The sequence below is a fragment of the Anomaloglossus baeobatrachus genome, chromosome 1 (assembly GCF_048569485.1).
Source record: "Anomaloglossus baeobatrachus isolate aAnoBae1 chromosome 1, aAnoBae1.hap1, whole genome shotgun sequence".
In the NCBI taxonomy this organism is placed as follows: Eukaryota; Metazoa; Chordata; class Amphibia; order Anura; family Aromobatidae; genus Anomaloglossus; species Anomaloglossus baeobatrachus.
In genome coordinates, this window is record NC_134353.1 from 551,518,452 (window position 1) to 551,538,444 (window position 19,993).

At 48.0% G+C, this 19,993-nt stretch overlaps 1 protein-coding gene across 2 annotated transcripts in view; it reads right to left on the reverse strand.

Moving 5' to 3' along the window:
- Nucleotides 1-19,993, reverse strand: part of CAAP1 (caspase activity and apoptosis inhibitor 1) — a 72,048-nt gene that overhangs the window by 23,998 nt on the left and 28,057 nt on the right. The window contains exon 5 of one of the 2 annotated variants that reach the window (XM_075316795.1): nt 6,136-6,209. In XM_075316795.1, the coding sequence (XP_075172910.1) occupies nt 6,136-6,209 (74 nt within the window). The remainder of the gene's footprint in view (nt 1-6,135; nt 6,210-19,993) is intronic. The other variant, XM_075316801.1, reaches the window with a different exon arrangement.

Sequence of the window (19,993 nt, forward strand, 5' to 3'; positions counted from 1 at the left end):
GTAGAGCGGAGGGAGGGGGTGTCAGAGTCAGTAACGGTGGGGGGGAGGGGCGGTAGCAGTAGCGGGGGCAGAGGAGAGCGGAGGGAGGGGGTGTCATCGGAGACGGTAACAGGGGGAGGGGAGGCGGCCTGTACTCACAGAACCCGGCGGTTGACAGGAGTATAGTGGAGCAAACAGCATACGCTGTGAGCTCTACAATGATGGCGCTGATCTCCTCCCTCTGCTGTGATCTGGACAGCCCAGGGGGCGCGTCCAGGTCACAGCAGACGCCCACTGTAACGATACTGATGGAGTCGGATCCCAACCACTGTTCTCAATGCACAGGGGCTGCCATAAAGGAGTAAGTTATGCCGGCGTCACACGGTACGATATATCGGGCGATATGTCGGCGGGGTCACGTCGTAAGTGACGCACATCTGGCATCGTTTGATATATCGTAGCGTGTGACAGCTACGAGCGACGGTGAACGAGCAAAAATACTCACCTTATCGTTGCTGATTGACACGTCGCTCATTTTCAAAAAGTCGTTTCTTCCTCTGCTCGCCGGTTGTTCATGGTTCTCCGAGGCAGCACACGTCGCTCTGTGTGACATCCCTGGAACGAGGAACACAGCTTACTTGCGTCCCGCCGGCAATACGAAAGGAAGAAGATGGGCGGGATGTTTACGTCTCGCTCATCTCTGACCCTCCGCTTCTATTGGCCGGCCGCTGTGTGACGTCGCTGTGACGCCGAACGTCCCACCCCCTTCAGGAAGTGGATGTTCGCCGCCCACAGCGACGTCGTCCGAGAGGTAAGTGCGTGTGACGGGGGTTACCGACTAATTGCCCGTGACGCACAAACGATGGGGACGGGTACGATCGCTCATGCGATCGCACGATAGATCGTACCGTGTGACCGTTACACACACAGCAAATCCATGGCAGCCCCCAGTGCCTCCAGTAAAATTAGAATTAAATAAAAACTAAATAAGCAGCGATTTTCAGTTTGTATTAAAAATACTTGATTTCATAATCACTATTTTTAATAGAAAAATAAAAAACCGCGATACCTTACCTTTAAAGAGTATGTCCACATGTCTTAGCTTGGACAGGTCACTTAATGGCTTAAGGATTTACAAACCCCAAAACGATTAAAAGAAGTAACATGATGGAATATGTGCCCAGTAATGTCTTTTTGACCTTGCATTTTGCATTGCTGTATGCACATACCCTATCTGTGGTTTCAGAAGAACTTGCAGCAGAATGTCTCCCTGCTAGTGGTGGGTGGACCCGGACTGTACAAGTCAGGATCCGCGCGGTTTCAAAGGTGCCCGGGTGTCGGGCCCGGGATTCCGGGTGTTCAATCCGGAAGTCGAGAAAAAAAAAATAAAACAAAAAAATAAAAATAAGAATGAAGTGAGCGCTTTATACTTACAAAGGCTGCATTGCAGCTGTACACTGCTCCTGCGGCCTCTTCGTCACTTTCTGGGCCGCTCATCATTGCTCATGCATATGCATTACTTTCCCCGACCGGCGTGGAGTCTGTGATTGGTTGCAGTCAGACGCACCCCAGCCTGTCTCCCTGCAACCAATCTTTGGGGTCTGTACCTCAATAATATATTCAATAGGGTGCGTATCACCCAGCACAACCTCATACTGTCGGAACAGGCACATCTCAGCTTCACAGAAATACATGCAGCCAACCCGCTCCTGTCAGGAGAGTGTGCAGTTGATGCGATGCGAGACTCGTGCGAGTCACACAGCTCGTGTGAGCGCGCTCATATACTGAGAGTATAACTGCAGGAACTGGCACGCCGGTCTCAGGAGTCTGTACCTCCTTAATATGTTCTATATACTGAGTGTATAACTGCAGGAGCTGGCACCGCTTATCTCGGGGGTCTGTACCTCCCTGATATGTTCTATATATATTATATATTTTTGGCCCGGTTTTGTGCCAGGAGGTGTACATTTGGTGCTGAAATGGTCTACAGCAGAGTTCAGCACCAAATTTGCACCTCCTGTAAGAAAAAACTTTATTTTTTTTTGCATTATTGGGCAAAGAGATGCAAATTTAATGATTAAATTTTGACACTATGCACCCAACCTACACCTGCTGGCAAAAAAACACATCAAAACCGCATGAGGTATGATGCGGTAGTGATGCGATTTTGATGCGATTTTTTTTTTGCCACGAGGTGTAGAATGGGTGCAGGAATATGGTGTTAAAATTTCAGCACCAAATCTACATATCTTGTAAAAAAAAAAAAAAAAAAAAAAAAAAGGCGGTTTTCTGCCAGGCGATGCAGATAATTTCACTGAGTTTAACCAGGTCATCCGATGTCCTCTGAGGTCAGGTTACCTGCAATCATAGGTGGGAACCTCCAGCTGTGACAGCAAATGACTAGAGTGACGTCACCGCTGATGGCTGCGGCTCATTCATTCTCTGGAGCTTACAGCGGGCAGTCATGCTCTTTGGCGCTCGCTGTGAGGTTTAGATGTAGCAGAGCTAAATCGCCGTGGGACCTCCTGTTGATTACGTCGGACCTCAGGGGTGTTTTGGAGTTAATAAAGTGGTGAAAGAGGGTGTTTTCTTGTATTTTATTTCAAATCAAAGATGTTTTCGATGTTTGTGTTTATTTACTTTCACTTACAGATTAGTGATGTGGGTGTCATAGATGCGGTCATCACTAATTCAGGATTTAGTGGCTGCCATTAACTCCTTATTACCCAGATTGCCACCGCACCAGGGCAATTGTAAAAAGCAGGGTAAAGCGTCGGGATTGTCGGATCTAATGAATGCGAAAATTCGGGGCGGCTGGAGGCTGATATTTTTATACTGGACCTCCCCAGACTGAGAATACCAGCCCCAGATGTCGAGCTTTATCTTGGCGAGTCACACTTGCGGTGGACTCTCACGAGTCTCGCATCGCATCACCCGGCAAAGTCGCACACTCTCCTGACATGAGCGGGTCGGCTGCATGTATTTCTATGCAGCTGCACTCTCGTGTCCAGAGAGCGTCTGGCCATGCCGGGTGATGCGATGAGAGACTCGTGAGAGTCCCTCGCAAGAATAACTCCGGCCTTATTTTGCTACACAGCCAAGTTAAAGCCCAACAGCTGGCGACTGAAGCCTGTGACCATGGGCTTTATCTGTGCTGGGTATCATAATATGGGGGGCCCTATGCTGATTGTTTAAATTATTCATTTTATTTTTATACCACGATACTGACCCCAAGACAGTTGCACTGCTATCCCCGCCCACCGGCCGTCCTGTCACCAGTGACTGGTTGCAGTGCTACCACTCAGGGTGAGGGTGCGTCTAACTTGGAAGCAGTGAATATCCAATCAGGGTTAATTGTTGGCTCTGGAAGTGAGTGCGTGACCTAGAAGCAGGGGGTCTTCAAACCCAACATGGCGTCCGCTAATGAGTGCAGCTAATTTTGCACTCAAAAATTCAAATGTCGCTCCTTTCCTTCCGACTTCTGCCGTGCGCCCAAACAATTGATTTTTTTTTTTACAACGGTACCAGGAAAAAAAATGCACCATAAAACGTATTGTGCAATTTCTCCTGAGTACGCAGATACCTCATATGTGGTGGAAAGTAATTGTTTGGGCGCATGGCGGGGCTCAGAAGAGAAGGAACGCCATTTGACTTTTCAAACGCACAGACGCGGTGCACTGATCGGCCGCTGCAGGATGCACGGACGGATAAGATATAAAAAGCGTCAGGTATAGGAGAAAAAAAAAAAAAGTCCCGCCGAAAATTGAGCAGGGATGCCGATTCGTTATGTGCATCCCTGATTAGCGCTCGGCAGGACGCACGGATGGATGAAATACACAAAGCGTTGGGGATACAGAAAAAAAAAAAGTCACGCCAAAAATTGACCATGGATGCAGATCTGTTATCTGCATCCCTGATCAGCGCTCGGCGGGACGCACGGACAGATGAGGTGTAAAAATGGACAGGGGATACAGGGGAAAAAAAAAAAAAAAAGTTATACTCACAGTACCCAGAGGATTAGCAGGAAGATCACTGACCAGAGGAACTGCAGGAGGAACAAGAGGGCAGCGAAATGGACAGCTTTACAAAAGCAGCAGGCAGGAAGTTGGACAGCTCTGCAGAATACCCAGGAAGGACCCAGCGATGGAGGCAGATGTGATCGGGCCAGTGAAGACCTTGGACGACCCGGTGAAGACAGGTAAGAGGACGTCGGGGGGAGAGCAGAGGGGGAGGGGGGAGACCGGAGAAGCAGAGGCAGAAGCATGGGAGCAGAATAGAGATCACAGGGGAGGCAGGCAGATCGCGGGGGGAGCAGATCGGGATGTCGGGGAGCAGATCGGGGCTTGGGGGGGCACGGGCAGGGGCCATCACAGGAGCGCGCACGGGCTGCAAGTGGAGCGCAGTACTCACGTGGAGCAGGAGCGGTGACATAAGTGGCGGCGGCAGCAGCAGCGTTGGCGTGGTACTACACGTACCAGCCAATGCATGCTGCAGACATGTTGGGGGAGGGCTTGCAGACTAGCACAGGCCTGAGGAGGGCGGCCACCTGCAGATCAGACCGCCCCACTGCATATTGATTGGAGCGATTGCGCGTCATAGCACGATCGCTCCAATCAGTGCTGCAGGGGCTGGGGGCGACATGTTTGAGCTCCAGCTATGATCTGCTGCGGCACCTCATAGCCGGATCTCACAGTATCGCATCGATTTAGGCTTTGTTTTAGCCGAAATCAATGCGAACGATGTGGTTGGCGGTTCAGATTTGAACAGCCAATAACAACAATCGCCGATGAGGGGTGGCGATGCCACCCCCCTGGGGTCAAGCAAAGGTCCCCTGCTGTAAGAAACAGCAGGGGACATCATTTGAAAGCCGTTGCTATGGCCACAGCAATCAAATGAATTTTAGGCAGTAAAGTTATGTCCCTGGTCGTTAAGTCATGTTAAAATAGGACGTAACTTTACTGCCCGCGGTCGTGAAGGGGTTAAGCTCAAATTGCTGTAAAATTAAACATGTTATTGCTTTCCACAGAGCTGCTGCTAATAAACGTCTATGGGAATGGGCGGAGCTAGAGGCAAATCAACATTTCTGCTGCATGTTCTCCTGAAACCACATTTAAGAAAAATGTCATGACAGGACACCAAGCGATGAGACACTTAGAAATAAACCGATGGATGGGTCATAAATTGTAATCCTAGGAGATACCGGACTTCCATTATGTGAGGAAGTCGCTGGTTAAGCTATCCTATACTGTATACGTGTGCAAGTAACAAAGGTGAATGAACTGAATGGATAATTATTTCCTTCTACTAGAACAATTTATAGAGTCAGGCTATTCACAGTAATATGACAATGGCGATAACATGATTAATGACAGAGAAATGGAATTGAGAATAAACAGGAATGGAGTAGATACACTGCAGACTGAAGAAGCAGTATAATATGAGGGATCGGAGACAAAATAAGATTAATGAGATAATAAAGATGACAATACATCATATGCCGCTGCTTAACTTTCTGTATTCAATTCTGGCCTCTTAACCCCTTCATAACTACATTCATTTTGGACAGCACCGTTTTTTCATCATCAATCACTCCAGAATAGGACCTCTGCAGGTCATACGAACCCAGACTAGCCTGCAGTGACTCCCACCATCAATCTTCAGCTTTTGGTGCGACTTCCACCATGCTTCATGAACAGAGTTACATTTTAGAGATCAGAAGTAGTGATAAGTGAGCGTGCTCACCACAGATCATTACTCGATCGAGCCTCTGAGTTTGAAAATGCTTGAGTTTCCCATTGACTTCCCTTATACTCGGTAGTGGAGTCGCATAGGGGCAACCCGATGCTCGATAAAGTAACGAGCACACTCATCCATCACTAATCAGAAGCCATCTTTAGGGTGCGCTCACATGAACGTATGACTTGCACGATTATGGGATCGTACCACCCGGCACGGCTGGCTTCTCTGCATTTCTATGCAGCTGAAACGCTCCTGTCCAGAGAGTGTGCAGCCATACCGGGTGATGTTGATGCGAGATTCGCCGAGTCACTTGTAAGTGTGACTCCGGCCTTAGACTGACAAACATGTTAAATCAATTGACTCATATTTAATCTGCAACGCCCTTGTTTACATAATCAATACATTAGCTTTACCTACCTGTTTTTGTATCTGCATCTTCAAATCCTGAATTAGCCCTCAAAGAAGAAGAAGAGGTTTCTATATTATCACTTCTGCAAATAAGGCAAATTAATTTAATAAAAACAACGATTAACAAACAGATTTCTGAGTCACAGTAAACTACAGCGTTGGAATAATTGTGACTTATATTGGCATCATCTCGAGGCAATAAGGCTGCTTTCACACTACGCTTTTTTAACATGCGTCATGAACGTTTTTTTGCTGCAAAAGCGGATCCTGCTTTTACAACAAAAAAACGCATGTGTAATTTTGCAGGATCCTGTCACTTTGTTTATGGGCGGGCATTGGAGTCATGCAATCGGGAGTAAGGGGAACTGAACGTGAAATACTGGGAGCCGACATCTAACAGCTGTGGAGGATCGTAACCAAGGTAAACATCGGGCAACTTGCTTGGATACCCGATATTTACATTGGTTACGAGCGTCTGCAGCTGCTAGGAGCCGATTCCCTGCACACGTAACCAAGATAAATATTGGGTAACTAAGACCGCGGTTACCCGATGTTTACCTTGGTTACGAGCATCCTCTGCTCTCAGGCGGGGGAGAGTGGAGAGAGAGTGGAGAGAGAGAGAGAGGGGAAGGGAGAGAGAGAGAGGGGGAGAGAGGGGGAGAGAGGGGGAGAGAGGGGGAGAGAGGGGGAGAGAGGGGGGGAGAGAGGGGGGGAGAGAGGGGGGGAGAGGGGGAGAGAGGGGGGGAGAGAGGGGGAGAGAGGGGGAGAGAGGGGGAGAGAGGGGGAGAGAGGGGGAGAGAGGGGGAGAGAGGGGGAGAGAGGGGGAGAGAGGGGGAGAGAGGGGGAGAGAGGGGGAGAGAGGGGGAGAGAGGGGGAGAGAGGGGGAGAGAGGGGGAGAGAGGGGGAGAGAGGGGGAGAGGGGGAGAGAGAGAGAGAGAGAGAGAGAGGGGAGAGAGAGAGAGAGGGGGGGGGAGAGAGGGGGAGGGAGGGGGAGGGGGACAGATCACGCGAGGCTGGTTTCTGGGCATGCTCAGTAGAGCAAGCAGGATCCTGTCTATCAGCATGCCAGCGTTCACATGCGTTTGCGTGCTGTTTAGTCAGGATCCAGCAATTTGCAGTATTTGGACGCAGCTCAAAAATGCTACAAGTAGCGTTTTTGAAAAAAAGTTAAAAAACTGCAAGTCGCTGGATCCTTAGTATAACGCACGCAAACCCATGTGAACGCATGTTGACGCGAGTCCATTGCAAATGCATTGAAATGAAAACACATTTGCACTGGATCCTTTTTTGCGTTAAAAAAACGTTCATGACAGATGTTAAAAAAAACGTAGTGTGAAAGCAGCCTCATACTTCTAACATAACCGGGGGTTCCACTTATGGACCCAAAAGCGAGCAACAGATCGGGATGCAAATTTTAGAAAAATAAAGTTGCTATGGGAATCTGCTCCACTTTTCCTTCATACTAATTTTAGTCCCGTCACCCTTGGGCAATTTTTCGGTTTTTTTTTTCCCAAGAGCCATAACTTTTATATTTTTTCCACCAATTTAGCCATATTAGGGCTTGTTTGTTGCAGGATGAGTTGTACCTTTGAACAACACTATTCAATCTGCCCCATATTGTACTGAAAAACGGGAAAAAATACCAAGTGCAGTAAAAGTGCAAAAAAACTGCAACTGCACAATTGTTTTTTTATTTACCATGTTCTCTATATGGTAAACCTGACCTGGCATTATGATTCCTCAGGTCAGTACAAGTTTCTAGATACTAAACATGTGTAGCTTTAATTTTATCTAGGTGGTGAAAAAAAATTCACAAGTTTGTAAAAACAGAAAACAAAAACCAAATTGCGCTTTTTTTCGCCATTTTTCGAGACCCGCAACATTCTTATTTTTCGGGATCTGGGGTTCAGTGATGGCTTATTTTCTGCATCCTGAGCTAACGATTTTGATTATACAAGTGGTTACCAATGTAGTCTTGCAGAGCTGGGGGCCTGGGTTCTAGTCCCACTAAGGACACCATCTGCAAGGAGTTTGTATGTTCTCCCCGTGTTTGCGTGGGTTTCCTCCGGGTTCTCTGGTTTCCTCCCACACTACAAAAACATACTGATAGGGAATTGAGATTGTGAGCCCCAATGGGGACAGTGATGCCAATGTATGTAAAGCGCTGCGGAATTAATAGCACTATATAAGTGAATAAATATTATTATTATATTACCATTTTTGGGTAGATGTGACTATTGATCGCATGATATTGCATTTTAATGCAATGTTGCGGCATCCAAAAAAAACCCCTAATTCTGTCAGTTTTTGTCTTATGTTTACTGATCAGTTTAATTGATTTTATCTTTTGATAGATCGGGCATTTCAGAAAACGGCAATACCAGATATGTGCATTTTATTATTGTTTTATTTTTAAAAGGGCAAATGGGGCGATTTGAACTTTTAGGGTTTTTTTTTTTCTTTTTAAAAACATTTAAAACTTGTTTGCATTTTTTTATTTTACTAGTCCCCTTAGAGGACTTTATGCTGCACTGTCTGATTGTTTCTGCTAATCAGAGCGAGAAGTGCTTACGGTATCTTTTGTGACTTCCAGCGCTCATCTGGCATTAACAGGAAGTGAGTCATGACAGCGACAGGGGTCATCATCTGACTCCCGCCACCATGGAAACCCATTGGCGCTCCGTGATCGTGTAATAGGGCCACTGATGGCCAAAACAGTGCGATCCCTGCCGGAGTGGGTTAGAGCACGCTGTCAGAGTTTGACAGAGCGATCTAAGGGGTCAACAGGTGTGGGTGGATAGGAGTTCCACCAGCGCCTGTTAGCTGCACATGTCTGCTGATCACATCAGCAGATGTGTGGGGAATAATGAGCACTAGCATTAAAGGGACAGACATGGCCAAGGACATATAAATATATGTCCTTGGTCATGAAGGGGTTCATATGGTCAGAACCACTCGGCGATGTGTTGTATGGCAGCAATTCCCAGAACTGTAAGAGCTTGTCTGCGTCTTGCAACTATTGTACAACTGTGATTTTGCTGTAAAAAAAAAAAGTCCCAATTGCAGATAATTTGCATGTGACTTGCATTGAAGCCTATAGCAAGCAGCTTCCAAAGATAATCAACAGATTTGGAAACATTTTCAACACTGTTGCAGGAGATCGTATATTGTAATGTAATGCAATATGAAATCAATAAATGCTATGTTGCTGTGGCATTTTGTTTCGATGTATGCCCTGTCTGCTTTTGCCACCAGGCAGCGCCGCGCTCTTGTTTCAGGTGTCGCAGAGCAAGAACTCGAAGTCTGTGCCTTCTGTGATTTTAATTTCCATCTGTGCTGAGAGTTTAAGAGTTAACTTTTGTCAGTTTTGCTTCCTCCTGTTTGACCTCAGTGGCAAGCTATTTAAGCTCCTAAAAGCCTAATGTCCACTGCGTGTTATAATTTGACTAGCTCTTGGGAACTTGTTAGTATCCCAGTTGACATTCCTTATTCTGACCGTGGCTTTTTATTTACTACTCTCCTGCCTTTTGACTTTATCCCCGCTCTGACCTCCTGGCTACTGGACCATCACCTTGACAGCTCACACTACCAAACAGCAGCATTGCCCCTGCCTAGGGAAAACGGTGACGTCCAGATCCTTGTATAGGGGTTCAATGGTGACGACCAGAACAACCCCTGGGATCTGAAAAACAGGGTAGCTAGCACCAAACCAGCTTGTGGTAGCCATCTTTGGAGATGACAGGTGACCACAAACCGGGTCTCCGTTAAAAGTCACAGTGCCTAAATGTGATTTCAGCATCGCCGTGTAGCCTAAATCTCATTCAGCAGGTATCAGTTGCACTGACAGGGGCAATGAGGATTTTCATACTGCTACACACCACGTGTTTTTAAGTCACTACTATCGGTTACCCTGTTGAAATGTGAATTATTTTATTTTTTTAAATTTCACATCCAGTAATATAACATCTATATAGTCCGGATGACATGGACACCCATGTAGAACAAAAAGCCAATCTTGACATGGCTCTTTAGATAGTTGGGGTATGTATTCCAAATGAGCATTTTAAGAAATATTAAATTGAGAACACAAACTGAAAAAAAATCCAGAAATAAATAATAAAAACGAAACATTTTTTTCAATGCATGGCTTGCTGTAAGAATATGAGCCTGTAATACGCGCCATGCCTTTCTACACTACACACCACTTTTTAGTGGCTCCATTACAAAAACTATCATTTCTATTACAGTAAAATGGGCAATAACGTGCACAAGAAGCTATTACTTGCACACAAACTGAGATGGAATAGAGGAAACATGACCGTCTGCTCCGTAGGTCCCTGGAGTGGTATTTTGTATACACTATTCCATACTTTAAAACTTGCTGTAGACGTTTAGTTTATAGATTGTAGAATAAAACATTGAATAACAAAAAACAAGGCTTGCAGAGCCATCTACTGGCAGATCCGTCGATGTCTAGACAAATAGGTATGGATTATTTTGTGTATACATATCTATACGTTGTTGGTTTGCTGCATATAAATGTAGCAAGAGATGAAATTTAGGGATTCCCTTAAAAGGGAACCTGTCTACCAGGACGTTTTTTCCTATGGAAGTATGTGGTACAGGTACTTATCCCTTAATAAAAAATTTATACCTTTATTTCATAGAGATGTAAGGTGCTAGTCCTGAGAAATCTAATGTAGAAATCAAATGCAAATTAGGCTGAAAGTGCCGTGGGCCCTTGGAAAAAGCCCGATTTACAGTCTGGGTCCACCCATCACTACTCATTACACATATTGTGGGTTATAGATAGTTTAATGGAAAAAAATGGTAGAGAAAGGTTGAACTCAATGGACTTAGGTCTTTTTCAATCTACTGTATGTAACTAGCTGGTGATGTGTGTTTGTACAATGAGGGAGGGTGAGGCCTAATGATATCATCGCTCTTTATCAAGATGTACATAATTATTAGGCAGCTTGTTTTCCTCAGGGAAAATGTGCAAAAAAAGAGACAATGACACTAAGATTTCTAACGATGATTTACTTAAAGGGGATGCAGTGTTCTCGAAATTGCTAAGATGTTGGGGCATGATCATGAATAGTCAACGGGATAGCAAAAAAAAAAGATAGAGAAAAAAAAATTAAAAAAAAAGGTGCACATTCACTGTCAAAGATTTGAGAATAATCAATCAACCATGAAGCGACCAAGAACCCATTATCTTCTAGTGCTGTCATATTCCAGAAGTGCAATTTTCCTTTAGTGCCTAGAAGTACAAGGTGTTCATTGCTCAAGACATGGCCAAGGTTGTGAAGGCTGAAACGCAACCACCAACTGACCAAGGTACAGAATTTGAAACACCAAGACTGGGCCAAGGAAGATCTGAAGACGGATTTTGAAAAGGTTTTCTGGACTGATGAAATGAGAGGGTCTCTTAACAGACCTGATGGGCCAGAGGCTGGATCAGTAACTGTCACACACTCCACTAGCAAGAGAGGTGAGGTACTGCTATGTGCTGGTATTAAAGGTGACTCAAAATCACCTTCCAAACTTATGGCCAGTTTTTAGAAGACACTTTCCTCAAGCAATGGTACAGGGAAAAGTCTGCATCTTTCAAGAAAATCATGCCTCTTATGGAGGACAAAGATCCATTGCAGGAGTTCAAATCTTCACTGCTTGGCTAGATAGTAAAGGCCCTAAGAATTAAAGAAGAATGACATGGCCCATTCCTCACCTGACCTAAACCCCATTGAGAAATTGTGTCCCTTTTTAAAAGGGAAATTTACAAAGAAATAAAAACAGTCTCATCTCTGAATAGTATCTGGGAAACTGAGGTTGGTGCTGCCCAAAAAGTTGATTCTGAACAGATTAACAAACTGATGGATTATGGATGGAAGGAAGGCTTGTGCCTGTTATTATTGAAAAGAAGGGTGGCTATATTGGTCACTGATATTTTTTTAAAATGTCAAAAATGAATTTTATAAATTTTGAGCTATTTGGTTATTATTAACATTTTTCATTTAGCTGCATACAAATTCTGTACACTAATAATTGCCCAATAATGATGCACCTAGATAGTCTCCTAAAAAGACAGAACCTCACTTTTACGTTAAATATTCAGGTTGATTAATCTTTTAGATTGACTGACAGCACTGTAGTTGTTTAATAATAAAATGAATCATCAAGCATGCAAACTGCATAATAATGGTACACACTGAGTTATTTGGGAGTTGTATGTTCAGGATCCTCTCCGCCAGAGAGGACGCAGCACATCTCTCCTTTCTTGAGTTTCTGTTCTGTCCAGCATTAAAGGTGTATTCTCATATTATGAAATTGCTTCAATTAGTAAGACAGCAAGAAAGTAAGCAAGTTGGGAATACACTTGCTTTTTCTGTCTGCAGTCATTCTCCTGCATGAGACCTTTTGTCTTTCATAAGGTACAACTTGTTGCAATGGAGCTTGAATACAGTTATATTACGTGCTGAGAAATTAACTCATTAGATCCCAGCAACCTCTCTCTAGCTGACTGATTTCTATCCATCAGTAAGTTGCTCACGCTCTCTGCCTCACTCGCAGGCTTCTGACCTGTTAGCAGTCCATCAGAATCACATTCACCATTCATCCTCCACCCTGCCCTAAAATCAGCAGTTTTCAATTGAGCTATGTGAGCTTATTAACAGGCCCTGTTATATCTGTATGCAAGTATAGTTCTAACAGTGTACAGCTCAAACCAAATGGCAAAGGGGAGCCTGTCACAAAAGGATAAGCTCAACAGCAAGCCTAAAATCTACTGATCCAGAATGGTCCCCCCCAGCAAAAAGGGCGTAAGTAGTGATGGGCGAACCCGAACCATAAAGGAAAGGACACGCTGCTGTTCGGGTTTGGCCACCGTGATAAAAAAAAAAAAAGTTAAAAGGAAGCAAAAGAAGGATTTTTGTGTACTCACCGTAAAATCTCTTTCTCTGAGTCTTCATTGGGGGACACAGGACCATGGGGTGTATGCTGCTGTGACTAGGAGGCTGACACTAAGTGAACATAAAAAGAGTTAGCTCCTCCCTGGCAGTGTACACCCTGAGCCGGAGGCGGATCTATGCCAGTTTAGTGTACAAGCAGTAGTAGGAGAAACCTGAACAACCATAACTAAACAAGGTAATATCAAGAGAAAACGTGTGGTGACACACAGTACCTTATGAACACGTATACATAAACGTATAATAGACGGGTGAAAAAGAACATTGACCCATAAAGAAACCGGGAACATCCGGCAAGCTAAGACCTCACAATCCAAACAGGGTGGGTGCTGTGTCCCCCAATGAAGACTCAGAGAAAGAGATTTTACGGTGAGTACACAAAAATCCTTCTTTCTCTATCGCTTTCATTGGGGGACACAGGACCATGGGACGTCCAAAAGCAGTCCCTGGGTGGGTACAGAAGCAATCCTACAGATCCAAAAACAATCACAAAATTCTGTGGGAAAGCTCTGTCCAACTGTCTACTAGCTTTTCATAGGTGTGCGACGGCCGCCTGCAACACCTTTCTCCCAAAGCAGGCATCCGCTGACGCCTGGGTGTGGACCCTGTAAAACCTGGCGAAGGTATGAAGGCTGGACCACGTGGCGGCTTTGCAGACTTGTTCGGCTGACACCTGGCGTCTGATTGCTCAAGACGCACCAACTGCACGGGTGGAATGGGCTTTTACTCCCCTCGGAGGGGACTTGATCCGGTAGGCCTCTGATATAGCTGACCTGATCCATCTTGCAATGGTAGCCCTGGACGCCGGCATGGCCCTCTTGGAGCCTGAAGGCAGGACGAACAGGTTGTCTGATTTGCGGAAAGTCGCAGTTCTCGAGACGTAAGTCCTGAGTGCTCGCACTAGGTTCAGAGTGTGCAGTGACCTCTCCAAGGAGCGAGTGGGTGCCGGACAAAAAGATGGAAGCACGATCTCCTCATTCAGGTGAAAAGGAGACACCACCTTCGGCAGAAAAGCAGAAGACGGGCGCAGGACAACCTTGTCCTGGTGGAAAACAAGAAAAGGTGACCGGCACGAAAGAGCTGCCAGTTCAGACGTTCTCCTGATTGATGTGACCGCCACCAAAAAGGCCACTTTCCAGGATAAGTGTGAGAATGAGGATTCCTTGAGCGGTTCAAATGGAGCCAGTTGGGGGGGATCCTAAAACCAGATTAAGGTCCCATGGTTCTAGCGGAGAATGATAGGGTGGAACCAGATGGGCGACTCCCTGGATGAACGTCTTGACCTGTGGACGTGATGCTAGATTTCTCTGGAAAAGAACAGACAGAGCCGAAACCTGCCCCTTGATTGTTGCCAGCGAGAGACCCGCTTGTAAACCTGCCTGAAGGAAAGCCAGTAGCGCCGGGAGTGACAGAACTAATGGAGAGGAATTGCCGTTGACCTCGCACCACTGAAAAAAGGCCTTCCAGGTGCGGTAGTAGATCTTTGACGAGGAAGGCTTTCGAGCTCTGACCATAGACTGTATCACTTCAGGAGCAAAGCCTGACTGGGCTAGTATCCAGGATTCAAGAGCCATGCTGTCAAATTGAGAACCCCTGAATTTTGATGGAAGAGCAGACCCTGCGATAGCAGGTCTGGCCGATCTGGAAGCCGCCATGGGGTGTCTGCGACGAGCTGTGCGAGTTCTGCGAACCACGCTCGCCTGGGCCATTCTGGGGCAAAGAGAATCACTGGAATGCCCTCTGCCTTGATTTTCTTGAGGACTCTTGGGATCAGTGGAAGCGGTGGGAAGATGAACGGCAGTCTGAACTGATTCCACGGAAGGATGAGAGCGTCGACTCCTAGCGCCTGCTGGTCGTGGTAACGGGAGATGAACTGTGGGACTTGATTGTTGAACAGAGAGGCCATCAGGTCCACATCCGGAGTCCCCCATCTGTGGCAGATCTGTTCGAACACTTCTCTGTTGAGAGACCATTGACCCGGCGCCAGACCCTGTCTGCTGAGTTAGACGGCCGCCCAATTTTCCACGCCGGGGATATGTACCGCGGAGATCCCAGAGTGGTGAGACTCTGCCCACTGTATGATCTTCTTCACCTCTCTCATCGCCATGACGCTCCTCGTGCCGCCCTGGTGATTGATGTATGCCACAGCCGTGGCGTTGTCTGATTGGATCCTGATAGGCGATCCCTGTATAAAGCGCTGAAAAGTCTGCAGGGCTCGGAGGACCGCTCTGATCTCCAAAACGTTGATCGAGAGCCGGCTTTCCTGGGAGGACCACTGACCGTGAGCTGTGTGTTGATGGAGCACTGCTCCCCAGCCCAGAAGACTGGCATCGGTGGTGACTGTCTGCCAGTGTACCGGTAAGAATGACGTTCCTTTGGAGAGATTTTGGCTGTTCGTCCACCAAAGAAGCGAGCGGCGGGCTTCCGGGGGCAAAAGTATCTTGCGATCTAAGGTAAATAGAGACTTGTCCCATTTGTTCAGCAGGGATAGCTGAAGGGGACGAAGGTGGAAGCGGGCAAACGGAACCGCCTCTATTGCCGCCACCATCCGGCCGAGGACTCTCATACCAAAGCGTATGGACACCGCTCTGGAATGGTGGAGGGTCTGGAGGTCCTTCCGGAGAGATACAATCTTTTCCTGTGGGAGGGACACGCGTCCTTGGATGGTATCGAACTCCATGCCTAGGAAGGTAATCCGGCAGGCCGGGGTCAGAGAGGACTTCTTCCGGTTGATGAGCCAACCTAGTCGGGACAGAGTATCGATGGTGACCTGAACACTTAGGAGACAGTCGTTGAAAGAAGACCCTTTGATCAGCAAGTCGTCCAGGTACGGGATCACCAAAAGTCCTCTGGAGTGTAGGATAGACATGGCAGCAGCCATGACCTTCGTGAACACTCGTGGCGCAGACGCGAAGCCGAAAGGTAGGGCAGTAAACTGATAATGATCTTCTGCTATAGCGAAGCGCAGGAATTTCTGGTGCTGATGGGCAATCGGGATGTGGAGATATGCGTCCTGTATGTCCAGAGAGGCGAGAAATTCGCCGACCTCCATGGAGGCAATCACCGATCAGAGGGACTCCATGCGAAACTTTCGGGGTTTGACGTACCTGTTGAGAATCTTGAGGTCGAGAACAGGACGCACAGTGCCATCCTTTTTGGGAACAACGAAGAGATTTGAGTAGACTCCCTTGAAACGTTCCGAATTTGGAACCGGAATCACGACCCCTGAGCGGTGCAGAGATTCGATGGCATGAAAAAAGGGGCGAGCTCGCGCGTCTGACTCGGGAAGATGAGAAGGGAAAAAATGACTTGGAGGAATTGATGAGAACTCTATTTTGTACCCAGATACTAGAATTTCTCTGACCCAGGCATCCATGATCAAAGGCAGCCAAACGTGTTGGAAATGAGAAAGGCGCCCCCCCCACCTGGTCTGCGCTGGCGCGCGAAGACCACGAGTCATTTGGTGGAGTAGTGCTGTGATCTGGATGTTGATTTGGCTGGCTGGCATGGCCTAGGACGCCAGGAAGGGTTTGTTTTGAAAGACGTGTTCTTCCCGTTTCTCTACGGGGATCTGTTCCTCCTAGGATGTGTAGTGGAACTGAAGCTGCGAAAAGGCTGAAACCTTGAGGTCGGCAAGCGACGCGGAATACGTCTTGGTCTCAGCTGTGGAAGAGAGGTGCTCTTTCCTCCCGTAGCCTCGGCGATAATCTGATCGAGCCCGTCTCCAAACAGCCGACCTCCTGCAAACGGGAGGGCGGTAAGGGATTTTTTAGAAGCCGCGTCTGCATTCCAGGCTCTAAGCCAGATCGCCCGGCGGATTGCCACCGTGTTGCTGGCCGCTTGTGCTGCGCAGTTGGCTGCTGACAGAGATGCGTTGATGATATACTCACCCGCTAGAGCAATCTGTGCCGCCATGTTGGCGAACTCGGGATCACTAGACTCTGAGCGAAGAGCTCTGCGGAGGGTGTCGGCCCAGGCCACCATGGCCTTGGCCACCATGGCCTTAGCCACCCAGACGGCGGCGACAGCCAGCGACAGGGCCACGCCTGCCGCCTCAAAAGGCGAACGGGCGAATCTCTCAATGTTCCGATCCGTGGCGTCTCAGAGCGATGTCCCTTGCGGCAGAGATAGAACTGTATGAGAGGCCAGGCGGGAAACCGGCGGGTCGACCACAGGTGAGCCTGCCCATTCTTTCCTGAGATCCTCAGGGAAGGGATAGCGTAAATCAATCGACTTACCATTGTTGAAAATCCTGTCCGGTTGCTGTCTGTGCTTGCATAGAATCTCAGCAAATTCCGGATGGTCACAGAAATGCCTGTGGGCATGCTTAACCCGCTTGAAGGATACCTGCGAGCTCTGGGTGGTGACAGAGTCCGGCTGGAGCTTCAGCATTTTATTCACCGCTTCGACCAGACTGTCCACCATACGCCTGACATTGGCTGCCTGATCAGAGTCCAGCAGTGAGGCTGCATCCGACTCTTCTCCTGAAAGATCTGACGGTCCCGGAGACGAGTGGTACTCGGGCCTTGTAGGGGAGAGAGACCTCTGGGAGGAATTGGAAGAGGAGACCGTGCGAGTCCGCTTCCGCGCTCCAGTAGCCGGGTCTGGGTCAGACCGACTGGGGGACATGGCTGAGCGTAGGGAGCGACTGCAACGCCTGCCCGATGGTCAGAGACGCCCTTGAAAGAGAGTCCACCGACTGGGAGAGGGAAGTCAACCACTCCGGGGGAGGGATCTCTGGGCGTCCTGTACTGCTGCAGAAGTGACGTGGACGGGGGGGCTGGCAGCGTCTGGGGCAATCTGCGTGGGCTGTGGGTCAGGGACGCAAGCCGAGCAGAGGGGCGTAGCCTGGCCTTGGGAGAATTTTTCGTTGCAGGACGAGCACGCAAAATGCATTATAAAGGGGGCCTGTTTGGATCGGGACGACTTAGAATTAGGCATGGCTGCTCAGGAGACTCACTAGTGACACTAGGGAGGAGACAGGAGATAGGGAAAAGAAAAACGAGGAAGGTAAAAAAGTCACTGGTCCTAATCAGGAGCAGCACTCACCCGGGTTTTGTGTCCTTCCCAGGTCAGCAGGGGTCTCAGAGTAGCTGGGACAGCACCAGGATAAACGTGCTGCCGCTGCTCACCGGCCTGCCAGTGCTGAGGTGAGCAGTTGCAGAAAGCGCGGGCTTTTGCACTTTTTTTGGCTGGCTTGTCTCCGGGCAGAAGAAGCGGGGGGTGTGGCCGAAAAGGCACGCGCGCAAACGGGGGGCGGAGCGCTCCAGCCTGAGGTAGGCCCCAAGCCGGAGACTAAATTAGTGAGCGGCCGCCGGGAGCGCAGCGCTGCGTGTGGAGAAGATATTACCTGTGTCCTGGCGGTGTCGCTCTGATCCATGGCTCCATCCTAGCCTGCTGCGGCTGCTGGTGAGTCCAATCCGTCCCTGGGAGATCTCAGGGGGGAAATGGTGTGGGGAACACTGCAGAGTGCTCCTGCGCTGCAGTGACCGGATCCTCTGCCTGGGCCCAGGGTAGAAGGGAAAACGCTGGGGGAGGCTTGGTGCTGTTGAGCGCTCCTGCGCTGCAGAGCCTGTGATCCTGTCACCGGGTCCTGGATGGGGAAGGCCATGGGTGCAGAGAGTCCTAGCTGCCTCCACCAGAAACACCCCTTGGGACGGTACCATAGGGGAGGACGGGGAGTGTGCCCTTAAAAAATGCTCGACCCCAAGCAGCCCTGGGACGGTACCATAGGGCAGGAGGGGGAGAGGGCCTGGTGTCTCGAGCCTCAAACAACCCTAGGGACGGTACCCGGAGGGAAGGAGCAGGCGAGGGGTGCTCTCTGTGGCGGGGACTTTAACCCTGCAGAAGAGACAAAAGAATAGAAAATGAGAAGGCTGAGCGGCGCCGTAATAGCAAAAAAACGGAAAAAAGGAATAGCCTAGGCTGAGGTTGGCCCACAGATATATGGGCCCACTTCAGCCTCCTACGACACTAAGCAAAAAACTGGCATAGATCCGCCTCCAGCTCAGGGTGTACACTGCCAGGGAGGAGCTAACACTTTTTATGTTCACTTAGTGTCAGCCTCCTAGTCACAGCAGCATACATCCCATGGTCCTGTGTCCCCCAATGAAAGCGATAAAGAAATAGAGATTAAAATAGGAGAATTATAGAGTCTAGGCATGAATGTCACACTACTTCCGGGTCCGCTCATTAGCTCTCATGCATATTCACCGCTTCCCCCGTCCACCCTCTGTGACAGCGTCTGTGATTGGTTGCAGTCAGACTGCCAGTGTCTGTGATTGGTTGTGGAGCATAAACATAAATTGGTAAAAATGGTGAAAGCTCCCCCATATAATAATACCCAATGCAGATAAAGCAGATAGCTACATGCTGCAGCTCACAGCTATCTGTGTTATCTTGGCTGTGTATCAAAAATATGGGGGACCCCCAATGCGGCTTGTTTAAAATAAATAAGTAATTAAAAAAATGGCGTGTGGTATCTTCCAAATTTTGATACCCAGCTAAGATAAAGCGCACAACTTGGGGGTGGTATTCTCAGGCATCAATTCCAGCAATTTATCCGACTCATCCCGATTACCCTGATGCGGTGGCAATTGAGGCAATATAAGAGGTTAATGATCACTGTGATTTGTAAAATAAATAAATAAAAAAAAAAAAAAAATAATCACAGCTGCCATCAAGCCACCCCCAATTACTAACCGCGTAAGTGAAAAGAAACAAAAACCGCACAGAAGAATCCTTTATTTAAAAAACAAAAACCCTCTTTCTCCAATTTATTAATCCCCAAAACACCATAGGAACCGCCAGCTGTGACGTCAGGTGAACTCACTCATGTCACCGCTCTCACAGCTGCATTTCAATAGTGTGTCCCTGACGCCACAATGATCGGTCACTTT